The 22,456-nt window shown below is 39.5% G+C and overlaps 1 protein-coding gene across 1 annotated transcript in view; it reads right to left on the reverse strand.

Annotated features, from left to right (window-relative positions):
• Positions 1-18,531: 18,531 nt before the first annotated feature.
• eif4e3 (eukaryotic translation initiation factor 4E family member 3) overlaps positions 18,532-22,456 on the reverse strand; it is a 203,331-nt gene continuing 199,406 nt past the window's right edge. Inside the window, exon 7 of the mRNA XM_051921532.1 lies at positions 18,532-20,198. Coding sequence (XP_051777492.1) covers positions 20,152-20,198 — 47 coding nt within the window. The 3' untranslated portion in view covers positions 18,532-20,151. The remainder of the gene's footprint in view (positions 20,199-22,456) is intronic.

Genomic DNA, 22,456 nt, shown 5'->3' on the forward strand with positions numbered 1-22,456 from the left:
GAAAGGTAATAAAGTCAAGTAGAGCTAAAAGCCTTCCTGAACAGATGAGTTTTGAGTTGTTTTTTAAAAGAATTCATGGAGTCAGCTGACCTGATTAATTTCGGTAGGTCACTCCAGAGTCTGGGCGCTATACAGTTGAAGGTCCTGTCACCCATGGAGTGTAGATTAGTGTGGGGCACAATAAGATTTCCAGAATCAGAGGACCTTAGTGGGCGGGCAGGCACATAGTGATGGAGAAGGTCACTGATGTAGTTTGGCGCGAGGTCATTTAAGGCTTTGTAGGTTATTAGTAGGATTTTATATTCGATTCTGTAAGACACAGGGAGCCAGTGAAGGCAGAGCAGGATAGATGTTATGTGCTCGCTGCTGCTGGTTCGAGTAAGGACTCTTGCAGCCGAGTTTTGAATAAGCTGGAGCTGTGATATAAGATTAGAAGGGGCACCTGCCAGTAGGGAATTACAATAATTGATACGGGATGTGATAAAAGCATGGACGAGTTTCTCAGCATTATTAAAAGAGAGGAAGGAGCAAACATGGGATATGTTACAGAGGTGAAAGTAAGAATGTGATTAATGTGATTTATGTGGGCGGAATAAGAGAGGGAGGAATCAAAAATGACACCAAGATTCTTTACAGTAGAGGCAGGTCTGATGAGCTCACCGCCAAGATGGACTGGGAAGGAACTCATTGTATTAAGTTGCATTTTAGTCCCAATTTGCAGGAGTTCAGATTTGTTGCAATTTAATTTTAAAGAGTTCTGTTCCATCCAGGTATTAATTTCACTGAGGCAGGTTGTGAGCTGAGAAAGCTCTGATGAAGTTGCACTTTTAACATTGAAATAGAGTTGAGTCTGCATAAAAATGATAACCCAGTCCAAAGCTATGAATAATATAGGGCGGAGTGGTGGCTCTGAGGCTAAGGATCTGCGCTGGTATCCTGAAGGTTGCCGGTTTGAATCCCCGTCACTGCCAAAAGAGATCCTACTCTGCTGGGCCCTTGAGCAAGACCCTTAACCTGTAATTGCTCCAGGGGCGCTGTACAATGGCTGACCCTGCGCTCTAACCCCAAGGGGTATGCAAAAACTAACAAATTTCTAATACGAGAAATCGTAAAAGACGAAATAAACAAAAAAAAAAAAAAAAAAAATATGGCCAAGGGGAAGCATGTAAATACAGAAGAGAAGAGGACTGATGACAGAGCCCTGAGGAACTCCTTGTGTGACTGGCGTTGAGCTGGATCTGCTGTTGCCAAGACTAACAAACTCTTGCCTATCAGCAAGGAGGGCAGTGCCAGAGATACCCATATTCTGGACAGTAGGATGTCATGTCTGACAGTGTCAATGCACTGAGGTCTAATAGAATTAATATGCTGGTTTGTCCAGAGTCTGCTGCCATAAGCAAATCATTGATTACCCGTAGCAGAGCAGTTTCAAAGCTGTGCTGTGCCCTGAAACCAGACTGAAAGGGTTCCACCAAATTATTAGAGGTTAGGTAATTGGTGAGTTGGGAGGCTACAACATGCTCAAGAACTTTTGACAGAAAAGGTAAGTGCAAGATAGGCCGAAAGTTGATAAGATTGTCGGCATCAAGACCAGACTTTTTTAACATTGGGGTTACAGAAGCGATTTTAAAAGTGAGTAGCACACAGCTAGTGTCAAGGGATAAGTTTATTATTGTTGTAACAGTCGGGATTATGGCAGGAAGGCAGGATTTAAGGAGTGTGCTGGGGATGGAGTCCAGTACACAAGTAGTCGGCTTCATCTTACAAAGCAGGTTATTAACAAACGCAGGTGTGACTGGTGAGAACTTAGAGAAGGAGCTGGATGGAGTGGGAAAGCAGGGAAAGATAAAAACAGATGATGTATTTATGTTAGTTGAATTATTTAGATCGTTAATTTTGTTATGGAAAAAGTGGAGGAATTTCTCTCAGACTTCAGTAGAAGAGGTAGTTGGGCCAGATGCAGGTTTGAGTAGTTTATTAACTGCAGAAAACAAAACCCTTGGGTTATCATGGCCACTTTCTATTATTCTGCCAAAATGGATGTTCTTGGCAGCAGTTAGTGCTTCTCTGTAAGCTCTTTGGTGGTCAGAGAAAGCCTGGATGTGCACGGTGAGGCCAGTCTTACGTGACATTCTCTCAAGGCGTCGGCCAGCTGCTTTCATAGATCACAAGGAGCTGAACGCTTAAAGGAAACCTCCTTATGTTTTAAAGGAGCTGTTTTATCTAATGCTGAATGAAGGGCTGAGTTATAGTGGTCAACAAGACTATCTAGTGTTGATGGAATAGGTGAAGACAGTAAAAGATCAGAAATGGATCCAGAGAGAACAGAGGGACAGATATTTTTAATGTTTCTGTAAGAAATTTGTCATTTACAGGTAAGAGGAGGGAGAGATAGTGAGACAGTGAAAAGTACTACTTTATGGTCAGAGAGTCCCAAATCAGTGCTGTAAATGTTGGCAACAGATAGTCCAGAAATACAGATCAGATCCAATATATGACCACCAGAGTGGGTGGGAAAATCAAAATGTTGTGTCAAGTCAAAACAGTCCTGTAAGAATAGGAACTCATTTCTCAGTTTAGATGTGGGGATGTCAATATGGACGTTGAAATCACCAAGAAGAATGACTCTCCTGGAAAAGGGACTTAAGTGGGTTAAAAGTTCAGTCAGATCAGACAAGAAGGATGCATTGTATTTTGGAGGATGATAAAGAACAATGAGTGAGATGGGACCTGATTCCGTTATTAGTTTAAGAGCCAGGCACTTTGAAGACAGTGGACAGTCAATTGGGATTCGTTTGATGTGCAAATCCATTCTGACAATTACTGCAAGTCCACTTCCTTGTCCTGAGCTGTGAGGCTCTGTGTGGAAAGTGTATCCAGGAGGTGTTGCCTCCATGAGAGACGTAAATTCATTCGGTTTTTGCCATGTCTCCGTTAAACACACTGTATCAAGTTTGGTGTCAATGATGAATTCTGACAGCACCAATGCTTTGCCATTAAGAGATCTCGAATTAAACAATGCAGTATTAGTCAATGAGCCTTCTTTTTGCACAGAGCCATGATCGGAGTTTATTTTCACATAATGTAAATTTGGCACGCTGACACTTCTATTTCCAGGGCCATGAGTAGGACGGCATATTCCTGAGCAAATGCCGCTGGTGGTCTTTTTATTCGCAGCCTGGCGGTGGCGGCGACCTGACCCGCAATGTACATATTTTGGGCGCCGCAAAATACCACTGTCTTTTAGGATATTACAGTCAGACCATTTGCTTTGGACAAACTGTTTAATATGAAGAAGTTTGTCATGGGAGTATTTTAGCATGATACTGACTAATACTTATCTGATAGAAGTGGAGAAGCAGCACAGCGGAGCCGGTAGGACAGGCGGGTGCGGTAGCGTAGAAGAGCGGCGACAGCAAAGCAGCAGAAAGCATAGCAGGAGGAGGTAGCAGGATTTGGAGGTTCTAACAAACAGCCATAAACAGTAACGCTGAGTATTACAGGCGTGATCACCCCGGAACCACAAGCCAGGTGGGTATGAACATCAGATCATTTGGCCATGCTCTCTTTCTCAGGGGTGTGGGTTGATTTGTTTTCAATCCTAAGAAACATGTCTAAGGAAAGAGGACCAAGACTCAATTACACTAATTATTTTAGGAGGAATGGCCAAAATTCCGGAAAAATATTATGAGAAACTTGTGGAAGGCCATGCTAAGTGTTTGCTTCATGTTAAACAATTTCAAAGGCAGCACCACCAAATACTAACTTGGTATGCGTAAACTTCTGACCTGCTGCTAATCTGACATAGTGACCAAAAGCTGAAATAAATCAGTCCCTTAATCATTACTTTGGAAAAAAACTCTTAGGGCAATTAATTATATACATATGAATTATATACATATGAAAAAGTTTGGGAACCCCTCTCAGCCTGCATAATAATTTACTTTCAACAAAAAAGATAACAGTGGTATGTCTTTCATTTCCTAGGAACATCTGAGTACTGGGGTGTTTTCCGAACAAAGATTTTTAGTGAAGCAGTATTTAGTTGTATGAAATTAAATCAAATGTGAAAAACTGGCTGTGCAAAAATGTGGGTCCCCTTGTAATTTTGCTGATTTGAATGCATGTAACTGGTCAATACTGATTACCTGCAACACCAAATTGTTTGGATTAGCTCGTTAAGCCTTGAACTTCATAGACAGGTGTGTCCAATCATGAGAAAAGGTATTTAAGGTGGTCAATTGCAATGGAACATACAGTGCATCCGGAAAGTATTCACAGCGCATCACTTTTTCCACATTTTGTTATGTTACAGCCTTATTCCAAAATGGATTAAATTCATTTTTTTCCTCAGAATTCTGCACACAACACCCCATAATGACAACATGAAAAAAGTTTACTTGAGGTTTTTGCAAATTTATTAAAAATAAAAAAACTGAGAAATCCCATGTACATAAGTATTCACAGCCTTTGCTCAATACTTTGTCGATGCACCTTTGGCAGCAATTACAGCCTCAAGTCTTTTTGAATATGATGCCACAAGCTTGGCACACCTATCCTTGGCCAGTTTCGCCAGTTCCTCTTTGCAGCACCTCTCAAGCTCCATCAGGTTGGATGGGAAGCGTCAGTGCACAGCCATTTTAAGATCTCTCCAGGGATGTTCAATCGGATTTCAGTCTGGGCTCTGGCTGAGCCACTCAAGGACATTCACAGAGTTGTCCTGAAGTCACTCCTTTGATATCTTGGCTGTGTGCTTAGGGTCGTTGTCCTGCTGAAAGATGAACCGTCGCCCCAGTCTGAGGTCAAGAGCGCTCTGGAGCAGGTTTTCATGCAGGATGTCTCTGTACATTGCTGCAGTCATCTTTCCCTTTATCCTGACTAGTCTCCCAGTTCCTGCCACTGAAAAACATCCCCACAGCATGATGCTGCCACCACCATGCTTCACTGTAGGGATGGTGCCTGGTTTCCCCCAGATGTGACGCCTGGCATTCACACCAAAGAGTTCAATCTTTGTCTCATCAAACCAGAGAATTTTCTTTCTCATGGTCTGAGAGTCCTTCAGGTGCCTTTTGGCAAACTCCAGGTGGGCTGCCATGTGCCTTTTACTAAGGAGTGGCTTCCGTCTGGCCACTCTACCATATAGGCCTGATTAGTGGATTGCTGCAGAGATGGTTGTCCTTCTGGAAGGTTCTCCTCTGTCAACAGAGGACCTCTGGAGCTCTGACAGAGTGACCATCGGGTTCTTGGTCACCTCCCTGACTAAGGCCCTTCTCCCCTGATCGCTCAGTTTAGATGGCTGGCCAGCTCTAGGAAGAGTCCTGGTGGTTTCGAACTTCTTCCACTTATGGATGATGGAGGCCACTGTGCTCATTAGGACCTTCAAAGCAGCAGAAATGTTTCTGTAATCTTCCCCAGATTTGTGCCTCGAGACAATCCTGTCTCGGAGGTCTACAGACAATTCCTTTGACTTCATGCTTGGTTTGTGTTCTGACATGAACTGTCAACTGTGGGACCTTATATAGACAGGTGTGTGCCTTTCCAAATCATGTCCAGTCAACTGAATTTACCACAGGTGGACTCCAATTAAGCTGCAGAAACATCTAAAGGATGATCAGGGGAAACAGGATGCACCTGAGCTCAATTTTGAGCTTCATGGCAAAGGCTGTGAATACTTATGTACATGTGATTTCTCAATTTTTTTATTTTTAATAAATTTGCAAAAATCTCAAACTTTTTTCACGTTGTCATTATGGGGTGTTGTGTGTAGAATTCTGAGGAAAAAAATGAATTTAATCCATTTTGGAATAAGGCTGTAACATAACAAAATGTGGAAAAAGTGATGCGCTGTGAATACTTTCCGGATGCACTGTACATCAGTTGGAAAAGTTTGGCAAAGAAAAGCAGGAAAATATTAAACCTTTAAATTGGAAAACTGGTTATAAAATACCACAACAGAACTGAATTTACAACTGCTGTAAAAAGCGTATGAATCAAATATTGATAAACCTAAAGACTACAGGGGGTGAAAAAATTTCAAATCCAGATTTGTTTTTCATTTATTTGCTTGTATAATAAAACAATGACCTATCCAAAAGGGTAAAAACTAACTTATGACGGTAATGCATACCAGTGGTAGCAGTCTAGTGGAAAGGTTGTGAATACTTTCTACATCAATTGCTTTGTTGCTTGAAAGAAAGCATTGGGCAAGGAAAGAAATTAACACTTACATTTTTCATGTCTAAGTAAACACTTGCAGATAAATTTGAAATTAAATTTGTGTTGTTAAAAATATTACTAACTGAAGTAAAATTGACTCATTATTTAATTATCAAAATAGTTGTCACCTGCACCTTGTAACTAGACACAGACCGTGACTTGGCTGGCTTGTTTCTTAGAGAATCACAATGGCAGTGTGTTACCTCATTCATTTAGGATGGAGATCTGCAGGAGACACAGAAGGCTACAAGACATGAAGGGTGAGAAAGATTTCATTTTTTGCTTTTTCCTTTTGCAGCACTTGAAAGGACAAGTTGCCTCTTTCCTCTGTGAAAACAATTAAAAACACAAAACAAAACCTTCTATCATATGTGCCTTGATAAGGGTTAATATAGTATGCAACAATACTGAATCTATGAACTTACTTAAATTATGCTAAAGTCATGTAACAGGATATCAAATTCAGGGCATATTTTTAGACATTCACACAAGTCCAAGAAACCTTAAGAAAATGTTATATGTGAGCAAGACAGCCTGATTATCATAGAGATGATGAGGTCATTTAACATTTTAATTAACCTCCTTGGTGTTAATCCAGAGCATAACTCAGGGTTAGAATTCTGTGTTATTAGGGTCACACCCTGAGTTCTACTCGGAGTGATATGTAATGATAGGCTTTAGAGTGTTATGCTGAAATAACATCATGCTGCATAAAATCATGAATATTCCTATGCATTCTACCACTCTAATATAACTCATTAATTTTCATGAGTAAAGCAGAGGAAGGGTCATCAGCCCAGCTGACTGATAAACGGGACTTAACTTCCCTATCTGGGAAGGGAAAGGTGATTGCCTGGATTACGGCAACTACAGAGGGATAACACTGCTCTTGGTGCCAGGTAAGTCCTTGCTAGGGTCATCCTCAATAAGATCCGTGATCACTTGCTCACCTACCAGAGACCGGAGCAGTCTAGCTTTACGCCTAAGAAGTCTACCTTCGACCGCATCCTGGCAACACATATATCAGCAGATTTTCTTTGCAGCCTTTGTTGATTTTTGTAAACTATTCGACCCAGTTGATCGAGCTGCCCTTTGCTAAGTGGAGGCAGAACCTCTATGTTTTTCCCAGCTGATTCAGGGGTGTGTTCTTGCTCCTTACCTTGTTCAGTGCTTCCATGGACTGGACGTTGGGCAGTATCATGAGGTCTAGCGGCTGTTGGTGAACAATAATTCACTGATCTTTACTTTGTTGACGATGCTGTGATTTTTGTGAAGTCAATGGAGGTTAAGATCGGGGCTCTTGAGAAACTAAGCGAGGAGTCTGAGTGTCTGGGCTTGTGAGTGTCATGGGTAAAAACCAAGATCTAGACATTTAATGACCTCTTGGGTTTTGCCATCAGCAGTGAGTCTGTCTGTTTCTGGAGAAAGTATTAACCACAGTGAGAGGTTTACGTACCCTGGCCATGACACACATGTCACTTGTCACTCTTCCTATGAAGTTGGTAGATGGATTGGGGGAGCATCGGGGGGCCATGAGGTCGCTGGAAAGGGGTGTGTGGTGCTCCTGATATCTTTGCAAAAGGACGAAGGTCCAAGTCTTTAGAACCCTGATGCTCCTTGTTTTGCTATATGGTTGTGAGACATGGACATTACCCAGTGACCTGAGACAAAGATTGGACTCCTTAAGTACTTTTTCTCTTCAGAGAATCCTTGGGTGCTGCTGGTTTGACTGTGTCAAACAAGCAGTTGCTCACTGAGTCCTGAATGAAGCACATTAGTTGCATTGTAAGAGACTGTCAGTTACGGTACTACAGCCATGTGGCGTGGTTCCCCAAGAGTGATCTGGCTTGCAGGATCCTCATTGTTGAGAACCTGAGTGATTGGAACAGGACAAGGGGAAACCCACATAACACATGGCTGCGTTGAGATACGACTGTGCGTCTGTGGGTCGGGTCTCTTTTGGGGGGGGGTTGGGGGTTTGCCAACTGGGATCCCTAGTTGTTTCATCATGTGATGGGTGCGGCAACGCATTGCATCAGTGCATGCCCACCAACCTGACCTGGGCAGAGGCTTCAGCCAAAACACAATAGCATGTAAATGAGAAACTGTAAAGTCAGTTTTAGAACAAATGAACCTGAACCATTCGCTGAATAAAACAATAGTGATAAAAATGTGAATTAGCTATCAGATGTTGATATGGATAGTGAAACTGATGCATACTGCACGACTGAAATGCTATGATATGCCTTAAGGCAAAATGGCTGTGATCAAACAGAAGGACAAGAAAGATGTTAGCCTCTTAAGTACTGTTCACAATGCACTGTGGTAGCCCACAATAACGCAAGGGGTATGTCGACCATGTGAAACAGGCACTGACATTCTACTCTCATGGGCAAGCAACAGAACAAATGCAAGAAAAATACACAAAGACACTGTACTTCTACTGTCTTAATTGCAACATCGGGCTGTGTGTTGTTGAGTGTTTCAAAACATCACACAAATAGGCATCAGTACAGCTGTGGACAGTAGATGTGCCTTTAATACTGTATTTATGTTGACTTTTAGGCATCTACATGTTTCTGTTGCATGTAATAATTTTTTTATTTACAGGTTTCTGTTGCATGTAATAACATTTATACTATTGACAAAAAAGTAACATTTTTGACTCATTTTTCTGGGGTAAACAATTCTAAGGAGGGTAAACATAATGCTTTATATATATATATATATATATATATATATGAAGTTCCTATTTAATGATAAGATGTTTGCCAAATACTTTAAAACTAACAATTTTGAAACCTTTTTATCTATTGGGATATTATATAAGTTATGTATTATATTGTTTATCTGTATGCTCATTGGTTCAAATCGATGTCTTTCAAATGAATGTTGTGCAGATAATCATCACTTTACAACCCAAATGCTCTCCCATTAATTGATAAAAAAAGCCCTACCTGGGCCAATTTTACCACTTAAATGTTTGTTGGAAAGTACATTTGTATATTCCTTTGAAACTGGAGAAAATGCTGACAAGAACAAAACTGGACTTGGAAGGGCATGTCGTGCCTGAGCCATTTCGTTGGTGGGTCATAGAACATCACATTACAGAAAGTGATGGTTTGTAAAGGCATACTCTCTTTGCCGTTTTTCCATCTTGAGAATACCATCTTTCTCTCTCTCTCAGGGGTCACATCAAGACAGGCTGCCTGGCCCTATGCAGTTGATGATCTCTCTTTAATGATCTAGCAGTATTCAAATTGTATGTTTTGCAAAGCCACCGTGTAATTTTTCTCCTGTCTGTTCTGGAACACGGATTTGTGGAACTACAGTATCTCACAGTGTCGTAAGAGTATGGGATTTGAGACATTCTTTTTAAGGTTTACTTAAAAGGGGAATAGGGTTACCCTTGGACCCTGAAACCACAAAACACAAGTTAAAAATCATCACTGTCTACTATTTGATAAGAACTACTTGTCTTTAAACACAGATAAAACAGAGACGTTAATTGTTGGAGGGAATGACGCTGATCACAACAATATTCTGTCATCATTTAACTCAGTTGGAATCACCATTAATTTTACTGAATCAGCCCGCAATCTAGGAGTTATCTTTGACTTTAGTATGCCATTTAAAGCGCATATTACAAAGTTGTCCATATCATGTTTCTTCCATCTTAAAAATGTTGGGAAATTAAGGCGCTTTCTAAATAAACAGGATTCGGAGAAAATAATTACAGTGATCCCTCGTTATATCGCGCTTCGCCTTTCGCGGCTTCACTCCATCGCGGATTTTATATGTAAGCATATTTAAATATATATCACGGATTTTTTGCTGGTTCGCGGATTTCTGCAGACAATGGGTCTTTTAATTTCTGGTACATGCTTCCTCAGTTGGTTTGCCCAGTTGATTTCATACAAGGGACGCTATTGGCAGATGGCTGAGAAGCTAGATTGCTTACTTTTCTCTCTGTCTTGCGCTGACTTTCTCTGATCCTGACGTAGGGGGTGTGAGCAGGGGGGCTATTCGCATACCTAGACGATACGGACGCTCGTCTAAAAATGCTGAAAGATTATCTTCACGTTGCTATCTTTTGTGCAGCTGCTTCCTGAAACGACATGCTGCACGGTGCTTCGCATACTTAAAAGCTCAAAGGGCACGTATTGATTTTTGACTGAAAAACAAACTCTGTCTCTCTCTCTCTCTCTCTCTCTCCCTGCTCCTGACGGAGGGGGGTGTGAGCTGCCGCCTTCAACAGCTTTGTGCCGCGGTGCTTCGCATACTTAAAAGCCAAACAGCCCTATTGATTTGTATGCTAGAGATTGTTTTCTCTATCTATGTGACATTCTGTGCTCCTGACACGCACTCCTTTGAAGAGGAAGATATGTTTGCATTCTTTTAATTGTGAGACAGAACTGTCATCTCTGTCTTGTCATGGAGCACAGTTTAAACTTTTGAAAAAGAGACAAATGTTTGTTTGCAGTGTTTGAATAACGTTCCTGTCTCTCTACAACCTCCTGTGTTTCTGCGCAAATCTGTGACCCAAGCATGACAATATAAAAATAACCATATAAACATATGGTTTCTACTTCGCGGATTTTCTTATTTCGCGGGTGGCTCTGGAACGCAACCCCCGCGATGGAGGAGGGATTACTGTAATGCATTTATTTCTAGTAGGATTGACTACTGCAATGCGATGTTCACTGGATGTTCAAACTGTTCTTTATACAGCCTCCAGTTAATCCAAAATGCTGCTGCAAGAATTATTACAAGAACAAGAAAATACAAATCCTCCTTTTAACATATAAAGCATTAAATGGCCAAGGTCCAGCTTACTTGTCTGAACTTATGACTTACAAACCTGAGTGCACATTAAGATCTCATGATGCCGGTCTGCTTATGATTCCAAGGATTAATAAAATAACAGTGGGAGGTCGAGCTTTTACTTAAAGGGCCGCTAAACTGTGGAATGGTCTGCCCGCTACTATAAGAGGTGCCCCTTCGGTCTCAGCTTTTAAATCCCGGTTGAAGACTCACTACTTCAGTTTAGCATATCCTGACTAGAGCTGCTGATTAACTGTACAGACTGCATCTCTGTTGTTAGTCATTAGCACTAAAACATAAGTAACATGATAGTTATAATTTGATACTAACCCTCACCTATTCTGTTTCTCTTCTCGGTACTCAAATGTGGCACTTGGTGCCACGGCCCACCTGCCAAGGTAAAGTCATCCCTGATGGAGGATCGCAGGAATTGTGGGAAAGAGGGGTCCTTTCATCGGATTAGCGCTTTTTCAGATATGGAATGGCCAAATGGGAGAGGCAGCTTGATGAATAATAATAATAATAATACATTTTATTTATATAGTGCCTTTCCCATGCTCAAGGCACTTACAGAATATAATAAAGAACGGCAGCGTATACAGTATATAGCATTGTACAAACCAGATAAATAAATAAAGAAGATTAAGACAGTGAATTCTGAAAAAAAAGAAACAGACAACATAGAGGTGCTGGTCATAAAATTAGAATATCATGACAAAGTTGATTTATTTCAGTAATTCCATTCAAAAAGTGAAACTTGTATATTAGATTCATTCATTACACACAGACTGATGTATTTCAAATGTTTATTTCTTTTAATGTTGATGATTAAAACTGACAACTAATGAAAGTCCCAAATTCAGTATCTCGGAAAATTAGAATATCAATTAAGACCAATGCAAAAAAAGGACTTTTAGAAATGTTGGCCAACTGAAAGGTATGAACATGAAAAGTATGAGCATGTACAGCACTCAATATTTAGTTGGGGCTCCTTTGGCCTGGATTACTGCAGCAATGCGGCGTGGCATGGAGTCGATCAGTCTGTGGCACTGCTCAGGTGTTATGAGAGCCCATGTTGCTCTGATAGTGGCCTTCAGCTCTTCTGAATTGTTGGGTCTGGCGTATTGCATCTTCCTCTTCACAATACCCCATAGATTTTCTATGGGGTTAAGGTCAGGCGAGTTTGCTGGCCAATCAAGAACAGGGATACCATGGTCCTTAAACCAGGTACAGGTAGCTTTGGCACTGTGTGCAGGTGCCAGGTCCTGTTGGAAAATGAAATCTGCATCTCCATAAAGTTCATCAGCAGCAGGAAGCATGAAGTGCTCTAAAACTTCCTGGTAGACGGCTGCGTTGACCTTGGACCTCAGAAAACACAATGAACCAACACAAGCAGATGACATGTCACCCCAAACCATCACTGACTGTGGAAACTTTACACTGGACCTTACGCAACGTGGATTCTGTGCCTCTCCTCTCTTCCTCCAGACTCTGGGACCTTGATTTCCAAAGGAAATGCAAAATTTACTTTCATCAGAAAGCAGCAGTCCAGTCCTTTTTGTCTTTAGCCCAGGCGAGACGCTTCTGACGCTGTCTCTTGTTCAAGAGTAGCTTGACACAAGGAATGCGACAGCTGAAACCCATGTCTTGCATACGTTTGTGCGTGGTGGTTCTTGAAGCACTGACTCCAGCTGTGGTCCACTCTTTGTGAATCTCCCCCACATTTTTGAATGGGTTTTGTTTCACAATCCTCTCCAGGGTGCGGTTATCCCTATTGCTTGTACACTTTTTTCTGCCACATCTTGTCCTTCCCTTCGCCTCTCTATTAATGTGCTTGGACACAGAGCTCTGTGAACAGCCAGCCTCTTTAGCAATGATCTTTTGTGTCTTGCCCTCCTTGTGCAAGGTGTCAATGGTCGTCTTTTGGACAACTGTCAAGTCAGCAGTCTTCCCCATGATTGTGTAGCCTACACAACTAGACTGAGAGACCATTTAAAGGCTTTTGCAGGTGTTTTGAGTTAATTAGCTGATTAGAGTGTGGCACCAGGTGTCTTCAATATTGAACCTTTTCACAATATTCTAATTTTCCGAGATACTGAATTTGGGACTTTCATTAGTTGTCAGTTATAATCATCAACATTAAAAGAAATAAACATTTGAAATACATCAGTCTGTGTATAATGAATGAATCTAATATATAAGTTTCACTTTTTGAATGGAATTACTGAAATAAATCAACTTTGTCATGATATTCTAATTTTATTTCCAGCACCTGTAATTGGTGGTCTAGCACAGGGGTAGGCAACATCGGTCCTGGAGTGCCACAGTATGTGCAGGTTTTTGTTCCAACCCAGTTCCTTAACGAGAACTCAATTATTGCTGATGAAGCACATATTGCTTAAGTGACATTTTAATGCTTCATTTTAGTGGTGTCGCTTGTTAAGGTTCTCCAACCTTAATTGCTTATTTCAATCTTAAACTGCTGCATTCAGTGTTTTAATTGCTCCTTATTAGCAATAAGATGTAAAACAGGGGTAGGCAATGTCGGTCCTGGTGAGCCGCAGTGGCTACAGGTTTTCATTCCAACCCAATTGCTTAATTAGAAACCAATCATTGCCAATCTCAGACCGTATTTAATTTTATGGCTTGTTAGTCTGTGCAATGTAAGGCTTTTATATCGTAGATTTTTTTCCTTTCCAAGGATATCATCCAAATGATTTGAAGCCTAAAACAGATCATTTTCAGTCTGTCACATTTTTCTATTAAGTGTTTTATTAAATCAAACCGTGCATGATGAACACACACAGATGTAATTGGAAAAAAGCTAGCTGGAGAACTGCTGGCTGCTTTGTCTTTTACATCTTATTGCTAATAAGGAGCAATTAAAACACTGAATGCAGCAGTTTAAGATTGAAATAAGCAATTAAGGTTGGAGAACCTTAACAAGCGAGACCACTAAAATGAAGCATTAAAATGTCACTTAAGCAATATGTGCTTCATCAGCAATAATTGAGTTCTCGTTAAGGAACTGGGTTGGAACAAAAACCTGCACATACTGTGGCACTCCAGGACCGACGTTGCCTACCCCTGGTATAGCACACACACAGGTTACATTAGCATCTTGACAGAGAAGTAAACTGAGAGAAAGGTAATAAAGTCAAGTAGAGCTAAAAGCCTTCCTGAACAGATGAGTTTTGAGTTGTTTTTTAAAAGAATTCATGGAGTCAGCTGACCTGATTAATTTTGGTAGGTCATTCCAGAGTCTGGGCGCTATACAGCTGAAGGCCCTGTCACCCATAGAGTGTAGATTAGTGAGGGGCACAACAAGATTACCAGAATCAGAGGACCTTAGTGGGTGGGCAGGCACATAGTGATGGAGGAGGTCACTGATGTAGTTTGGTGCGAGGTTATTTAAGGCTTTGTAGGTTATTAGAAGGATTTTATATTCGATTCTGTAGGACACAGGGAGCCAGTGGAGACGGAGCAGGATGGGTGTGATGTGCTCGCTGCTGCTGGTTCGAGTAAGGACTCTTGCAGCTGAGTTTTGAATAAGCTGGAGCTGTGATATAAGATTAGAAGGGGCACCTGCCAGTAGGGAATTACAATAATTAATGCGGGATGTGATAAAAGCATGGACAAGTTTCTCAGCGTTAGATAAGGAGAGGAAGGAGCGAACACGGGATATGTTACGGAGGTGAAAGTAAGAAAGTTTCTTAATGTGATTTATGTGGGCGGAATAAGAGAGGGAGGAATCAAAAATGACACCAAGATTTTTTACAGTAGAGGCAGGTCTGATGAGATCACTGCCAAGATGGACTGGGAAGGAGCTCATTTTATTAAGTTGCATTTTAGTCCCAATTTGCAGGAGTTCAGTTTTATTGCAATTTAATTTTAAAGAGTTGTGCTCCATCCAGGTTTTAATTTCACTAAGGCAGGTTGTGAGCTGAGAAAGCTCTGATGAAGTTCCACTTTTAACATTGAAGTAGAGCTGAGTATCATCTGCATAAAAATGATAACCCAGTCCATAGCTATGGATAATATGGCCAAGGGGAAGCATGTAAATACAGAAAAGCAGAGGACCGAGGACAGAGCCTTGAGGGACTCCTTGTGTGACTGGCGCTGAGCTGGATCTGCTCTTGCCAAGACTAACAAACTCTTGCCTATCAGTCAGATAGGACTTGAACCACTGGAAGGCAGTGCCAGAGATACCCAGCATGTTCTCCATTCTGGACAGTAGGATGTCATGTCTGACAGTGTCAAATGCTGCACTGAGGTCTAACAGAATTAATATGCTGGTTTGTCCAGAGTCTGCTGCCATAAGCAAATCATTGGTTACCCAGAGCAGAGCAGTAACACAGCTGTGCCACACCCTGAAACCAGACTGAAAGGGTTCCATCAAATTATTAGAGGTTAGGTAATTGGTGAGTTGGGAAGCTACAACATGCTCAAGAACTTTTGACAGGAAAGGTAAGTGGGAAATAGGCCGGAAATTGTTAAGATTGTCAGCATCAAGACCAGACTTTTTTAACATTGGGGTTACAGAAGCAATTTTAAAAGTGAGCGGCACAGAGCCAGTGTCAAGGGATGAGTTTATTATTGTTGTAACAGTCGGGATTATGGCATGAAGACTATGGCAGGATTTAAGTAGTGTGGTGGGGATGGGGTCCAGTACACAAGTAGTCGGCCTCATCTTACAAAGCAGGTTATTAACAAACGCAGATGTGACTGGTGAGAACTTAGAGAAGGAGCTGGATGGAGTGGGAAAACAGGGAGAGATATAAACAGATGATGTATTTATGTTAGTTGAATTATTTAGATCGTTAATTTTGTTACGGAAAAAGTGGAGGAATTCCTCACAGACTTCAGTAGAAGAGATAGTTGGGCCAGATGCAGGTTTCGAGTAGTTTATTAACTACAGAGAACAGAACCCTTGGGTTATCATGGCCACTTTCTATTATTCCGCCGTAATGGGTGTTCTTGGCAGAAGTTAATGCTTCTCTGTAAGCTTTTTGGTGTTCAGAGAAAGCCTGGATGTGCACGGTGTGGCCAGTCTTACGTGACATTCTCTCAAGGCGTCAGCCAGCTGCTTTCATAGATCGCAATTCTGAGTTATACCAAGGAGCTGAGCGTTTAAAGGAAACCTCCTTATGTTTTAAAGGAGCTGTTTTATCTAATGCTGAATGAAGGTCTGAGTTATAGTGGTCAACAAGACTATCTAGTGTTGATGGAATAGGTGAAGACAGTAAAAGATCAGAAATGGATCCAGAAAGGATAGAGGGACAGATATTTTTAAGGTTTCTGTAAGAAATTTGTCATTTACAGGTAAGAGGAGGGAAAGGCAGTGAAACAGTGAAAAATACTGCTTTATGGTCAGAGAGTCCCAAATCAGTGTTGTAAATGTTGGCAACAGATAGTCCAGAAGTGCAGATCAGATCCAATATATGACCGCCAGAGTGGGTTGGAAAATCAACATGTTGTGTCAAGTCAAAGCAGTCCAATAAGGATAGGAAGTCATTTCTCAGTTTAGATGTGGGGGTGTCAATATGGATGTTGAAATCACCAAGAAGGATAATTCTCTGAGAGTAAGAGCTTAGGTGGGTCAAAAGTTCAATCAGATCGGATAAGAAGGATGCATTGTATTTTGGGGGATGATAAAGAACAATGAGTGAGACAGGACCTGATTTCGTTATTAGTTTAAGAGCCAGGCACTCAAAAGACAATGGACAGTCAATCGGGATTCGTTTAATGTTTAAGTCAGCTCTGACAATTACTGCAAGCCCACCGCCTTGTCCTGAGCTACGAGGCTCTGTGTGGAAAGTGAAAACAATTGGAGTCGCCTCTGTGAGAGACGCAAATTCGTTTGGTTTTTGCCAGGTCTCCGTTAAACACAGAATATCAAGTTTGGTGTCAGTGATGAGTTCTGACAGCACCAATGCTTTGCCATTAAGAGACCTCGAGTTAAACAGTGCAATATTAGTTAATGAGGCTTCTTTTTGCACAGAGCCGCGATCAGGGTTTATTTCCACATAATGTAAATTTGGCACACTGACACTTCTATTTCCAGGGTCATGCGAAAGACGGCGTGTTCCTGAGCAAATGCTGCCGGCGGTCTTTTCATTCGCAGCCTGGCGGTGGCAAGGACCTGACCCGCGATGTATATATTTCGGGCGTTGCAAAATACCGGCGTCCTTTAGGATGTTCCAGTCAGACCATTTGCTCTGGACAAACTGTTTAATAAGAAGGAGTTTGTCAAGAGAGTATTTTAGCATGATACTGGGCAATACTTATCTGAATAGCACTGGAGAAGCAGCACAGCGGAACCGGTAGGACAGGCGGGTGTGGTAGCGTAGGTGAACGGCGATAGCAAGCAGCAGAAAGCATAGCAGGAGGAGGTAGCAGGATTTTGGAGGTTCCAATACACAGCCACAAGCAGTAACGCTTGGTAATTTCAGGCGTGATCGCTCCGGAGCCAAAAGCCAGATTAGTATGAACATCAGATCAGTTTCCAGTCGTAGAGTACTGTAAGATGAAACGGGAGCAGATCAGCATAGCGAATTTAATATAATCACGGAGGCAGATCATCCCGAGGTCCTAGATTGCCAGGTACAAAGAAATGTTCGTAGGTTCTCATCCCGTGATCCACAGACTCAGCTGTTCCCAGTCAAAGTAGAGTCCATAAAATCTGTAAATATTAAGCCAGATCTATACAATTCGAGTCAGCTGTATCCGCGAACTATACGTACAATAAAAGAAATAAAACAAGCATAAGGAAGTGTAGAATTAAGGTGAATTTTGTGAAAAGTGTTGTTAACAGGGAGGAGCGGCAACATCATCAGTGCGCCAGCGTCCCCTCACCTGTGTTTCTTCCTGTCAATGAGGTCTCAAGGACTCTAAACAAATCCAAATCATAGTATGTGATATCATCTACTGTTAAATTCTACTCCGTACTTCTAAAATTTTTATTTTTATACTGTATTGAGGATTTGTTCTGTTCTGTGTATTGTATTGTATTGTATTGTATTGACCCCCTTCTTTTTGACACCCACTGCACGCCCAACCTACCTGGAAAGGGATCTCTCTTTGAACTGCCTTTCCCAAGGTTTCTTCCATTTTTTCCCTACAAGGGTTTTTTTTTGGGAGTTTTTTCTTGTCTTCTTAGAGAGTCAAGGCTGGGGGGCTGTCAAGAGGCTGGGCCTGTTAAAGCCCATTGCGGCACTTCTTGTGTGATTTTGGGCTACACAAAAAATAAACTGTATTGTATTGTATTTCTAATTCCAATATTACAAGGAAGAAACAGAAACCATTTTTAATTTATTCCCAAAAATGCTAAATATAGACTTGTTTTGCTTAGAGAATACATTAATATATGGCAATATTACTCTACATAAAATATTAATAATCATACAATTTCAGAATATTTTTTAAACAGTTTGGAGATAAGATTACCTAGTTTGTCTAAATAATTAAAATAATAGAATACTGTACAAATGGTAGGTTTGCAAACTTTATTTTTCAAAAACTACAAGAATAATATTTAATATATACAACTGTTAAAAAGGTGATTTTATGAATGGCACATTACATGAGGTTAAATCCTGGAATATAACAAGGCACCATTCTGCAAAGTCTTGAGAGATAACAAGAGGTTGCATAAAATAACTGTAACCACTATCATTATAAAGTGAACATATACATGAGATGACATGTTATATAAATACTTAAAAGATTTGACAACAAAATGCAAAAATTGTCACTAAATAATCATTTTCATAGCCTTTTCAATAAATATTTTTTTTTTTTATAAATTTGTTACAGTATTTCATTTTGAACAACTTTGGTTGTAAAACTAAAGAACAGAAGATTATCTGGAAATAAAATAGTCTACTGTATATCCAAAACCTTTGTTTATATGTAATATGAAAATCTAGCTGTATGATTGAATATGGAGGGACACAGCCTACTTCAAATTTTTATAGATGCATGGAAGCATATTATTGTTTTATTTATCTTAAAGGACATTACCAGAAGGAACAACTTAAAAGCAATTACATTTCTAAGCATAATATTATTCCATTTTGCATATTATATTGAAGAGAACATGATTAATGTGCATAAACAATACGCATCTTTGGAAAAAAATTATAATCTAGTGATTTATCTCCAAAGATATTCCAGCAAATGTATTTGTGATAATACATAATACAGTGACATGTAAACACACAATAAAAATAAATACTCTGTGCACTCCCATTTACTCAGTGCTAAAGTTCTTAATTATCTACTATACAAACAGTATAATACATTTTTATAAATGTAGAAAGGTACATATGTAACCAAATATTCTAAGTTAAAATGCTAAAAGAGATAACATGAAATTGTAACTAGATGGGGAAAAAACAGAAGTTCAAACAATTACAAACTTTAGACTAAATAAATTAATTCTTTTTGAATCAAAAGGAAATGTATAGCTGATCAAAAGTGTATAAAACATATTTCACATTCATGCCATACTTCCTTTCTACAGCTTAAATGACAACATTTCTGCATGATCTTAATCAAATTAAATTTGTTCCAAAAACCATGATGGCAATTTTAATTATGTATATACTGTATTGCATTTAAGTACTAATATACACATGTGACAAAACAGGAATATACTGACAAATGGCTAAAAATAAGACAGTAAATTAAACATTAATAAACAATCCTGTAAGCAAATTGGTAGTCCTGTTTTAACAATCTCAGTTGTGAACATAAGGGACAAAAACATGTAAGAGCTGACTATGTTTTGATTTACTAGGAATGTGTCAAAACACACAGTAATTGCAGTGGTACAGGTCTTCATATGTGCAATTCACTTTTCATTTTTATAAAAGCATGAGAAAAACATTGAGCACATAAATTAAACTTAAGATAATACGGTAGTGTACAACAATGAAAAAGTAATTTCAACTTGAGGTATAAAGATGAGATGCTTTCTTTTCATACATTAAAGCAATATATGGCTATTTCCATGTTGAATGGAGTAGTGTTTCTGAGTGTCCATGGTCAGGGACAAGCTCTGAAATCAAATGAAAACATGCCATCTGTAACATCTGGTATGAGCCGGTGTTAATGTTTAAAACGTCCTCCTTCAAATGCATGATGTTCTTTGTGAGCTAGAAATTAAAAATAAACAAATATCACAGCAACAAAAAACAATCATAAACACCTGCAGAAATATTGACAATAAACATCCAAAAAGTATAAAATATAAACTAAGAATTGTTCTAGCTGATCTACAAAACAGTGAACATCATGCCAATCAAAAGAAACAATTTTATAATTTTTAAACAATTTGCTGAAAAGGATAAACCAAAATTGTGAGATTAAAAAACGTATTCATTCCCTTTCTATAAATATATCTAACTTTGCTTGGGTGTAGTGTATTACCTATGTCAAGGAAATAGACCTACTGTACTTTGCCCACTGTTGAAAGCGAAGCCTAAAAACTGAATCAGGACAGAAACAGACTGCAGTTACTGCAGTGCAAAAAAAACTGAGATTGGTTTATGAAAAACTAAGTTGTTCATGTCAAGCTAGCAGAGGACACGCAATGTGATTTGTTTATATTGTTTTCTCAAGATAGTGAAATATTCTTCTTGAAGTGCAATATCATTTTTTAAAATTGTTTTCTCGAGGTAACAGAATGATTTTCTGAAGATCTTGAGAATATGAGGTATCCCAAAGCATATAGCTTAACGTTTAACGTATTTGATATTGTATGATGACTGAATTGGAGGTCACTAAGGATCTATTGCATGAAGTACATCATGTTTGGCCCAAGAGGGCATTTTTGTAAATGTGTAGGAGACCCCGAAGAAGGGGACCACATTACATTTGGCACATGGGCAGCTGTGATATTTTCACAACAGGTGATGAGTTTGGAGGAGTTGGGAGAGTATTTGGTTTGCCCAAAAGTCCTCAGACTGGATCTTAGTACTGAAATTGTGCCTATGTTAGCAGTTGCAGTTTGACACAACATAATGCAAAGCTTGCATGCAACAAATCACCCAACGTAATTACACCACTTAGAAAAAGTTGTGCTGCAAATGGGCTTACATTTGTGTACAGTAAATATTGCACAGGTTTTGAACAGTTGCTATCACTGTTATTCAGTTATGTGTTAGCAGGCTCTCCAGGAGCAAAGGTTAAATTTGTTTTTCTTGACAGAAGGATTCCATTACCTCTAGAAGACAATAAAAAAATCATATTGCATGTCCTCTCTCAATTCTCAATAGCTATTAGCGTGGAAAATCTGAAAATTAGGCAACAAACTAAATACAGGGATAAAAATCAATTTTAAAACATTTTTATTTTCAAAGTTTGCTGAAAGACTTGACCTTTTCTACTAAAACTGTTTTTTCACACTTCCTGTCACGATCTGTTCAAGATCTAAAACTTTGGAATTAAAATGGTTTCTGTGAGTCAAGATCTGCCTTATTGATTTGATCTGAACTAAGAACTGTTTTCTGTCAACAATTGCTCAAAGAATTTAAATTGTTTTATTAAGCAGGTATTATGCTATGAAATAGTAATAGATTATTTAACCCAAATTAAGTTATTTAGATAATATTAAATGTAATTCTTATACATGAAAATAGAAATAATAATTGGAAACAAGCAAATATGTGTTCTATGAAATACATATTTTATGTCTTATGGGTTGCAAAATATAAAAACAAAGTTGTTATTTTTACATCATCCTAGAAGGTAAAGTCCAGGGAGGAAAATAAATGAGGAAGTTAACAGAATCTGAACAATTGCTGATACAAACAGAATGAAATTTAAAAAGAAAGAAAAGTCTCAATCTCTATCATTGCAATCAAAATGGTGTAAGAATATTTTTTATTATTATTTATTTTGTATTTTATTTCCATGCTTTAATAAATAAGGTAATCTCTTTTAATATCAATTACATTTAGCCTCGTACCTTTTTTCTGTTCCCATTGGTTCAGTTTATTGTTGTTCACCTTAGGGGTTTTAGTGAAGGGCTAAGCAGGGTTAGGGATGTTAAATACAGATCTGTTAGACAATGGCCTACAGCAGGTAACCAAACCTGTTGAAGACTCAACAACTGGTAGGACCAGAGATTTGGAAGTACAGGGTGAAACTTAAAGGACCTAAGGGCACCAATGCCTCCATATCTTTCAACCCTTAGACAAGAAAAGACACATATAACCTGGATAAACTCCAGGCCCGGATCTAAACACTAAACAATTCATTGCATCTGAATGTAGGTAAAGGATAGATCACCTATTCTCAATTAATTTATAAGAATAAATACCCCATTTTCCAGCTGAGGTCCAAACATATGGTAGAGACTCTCCATAAAGAAAACCGAACTGAAGACAAAAGAGCACTTACCAGAAGTCAA

This window comes from Erpetoichthys calabaricus, chromosome 18 (genome assembly GCF_900747795.2).
Source record: "Erpetoichthys calabaricus chromosome 18, fErpCal1.3, whole genome shotgun sequence".
Classification (NCBI taxonomy): domain Eukaryota; kingdom Metazoa; phylum Chordata; class Cladistia; order Polypteriformes; family Polypteridae; genus Erpetoichthys; species Erpetoichthys calabaricus.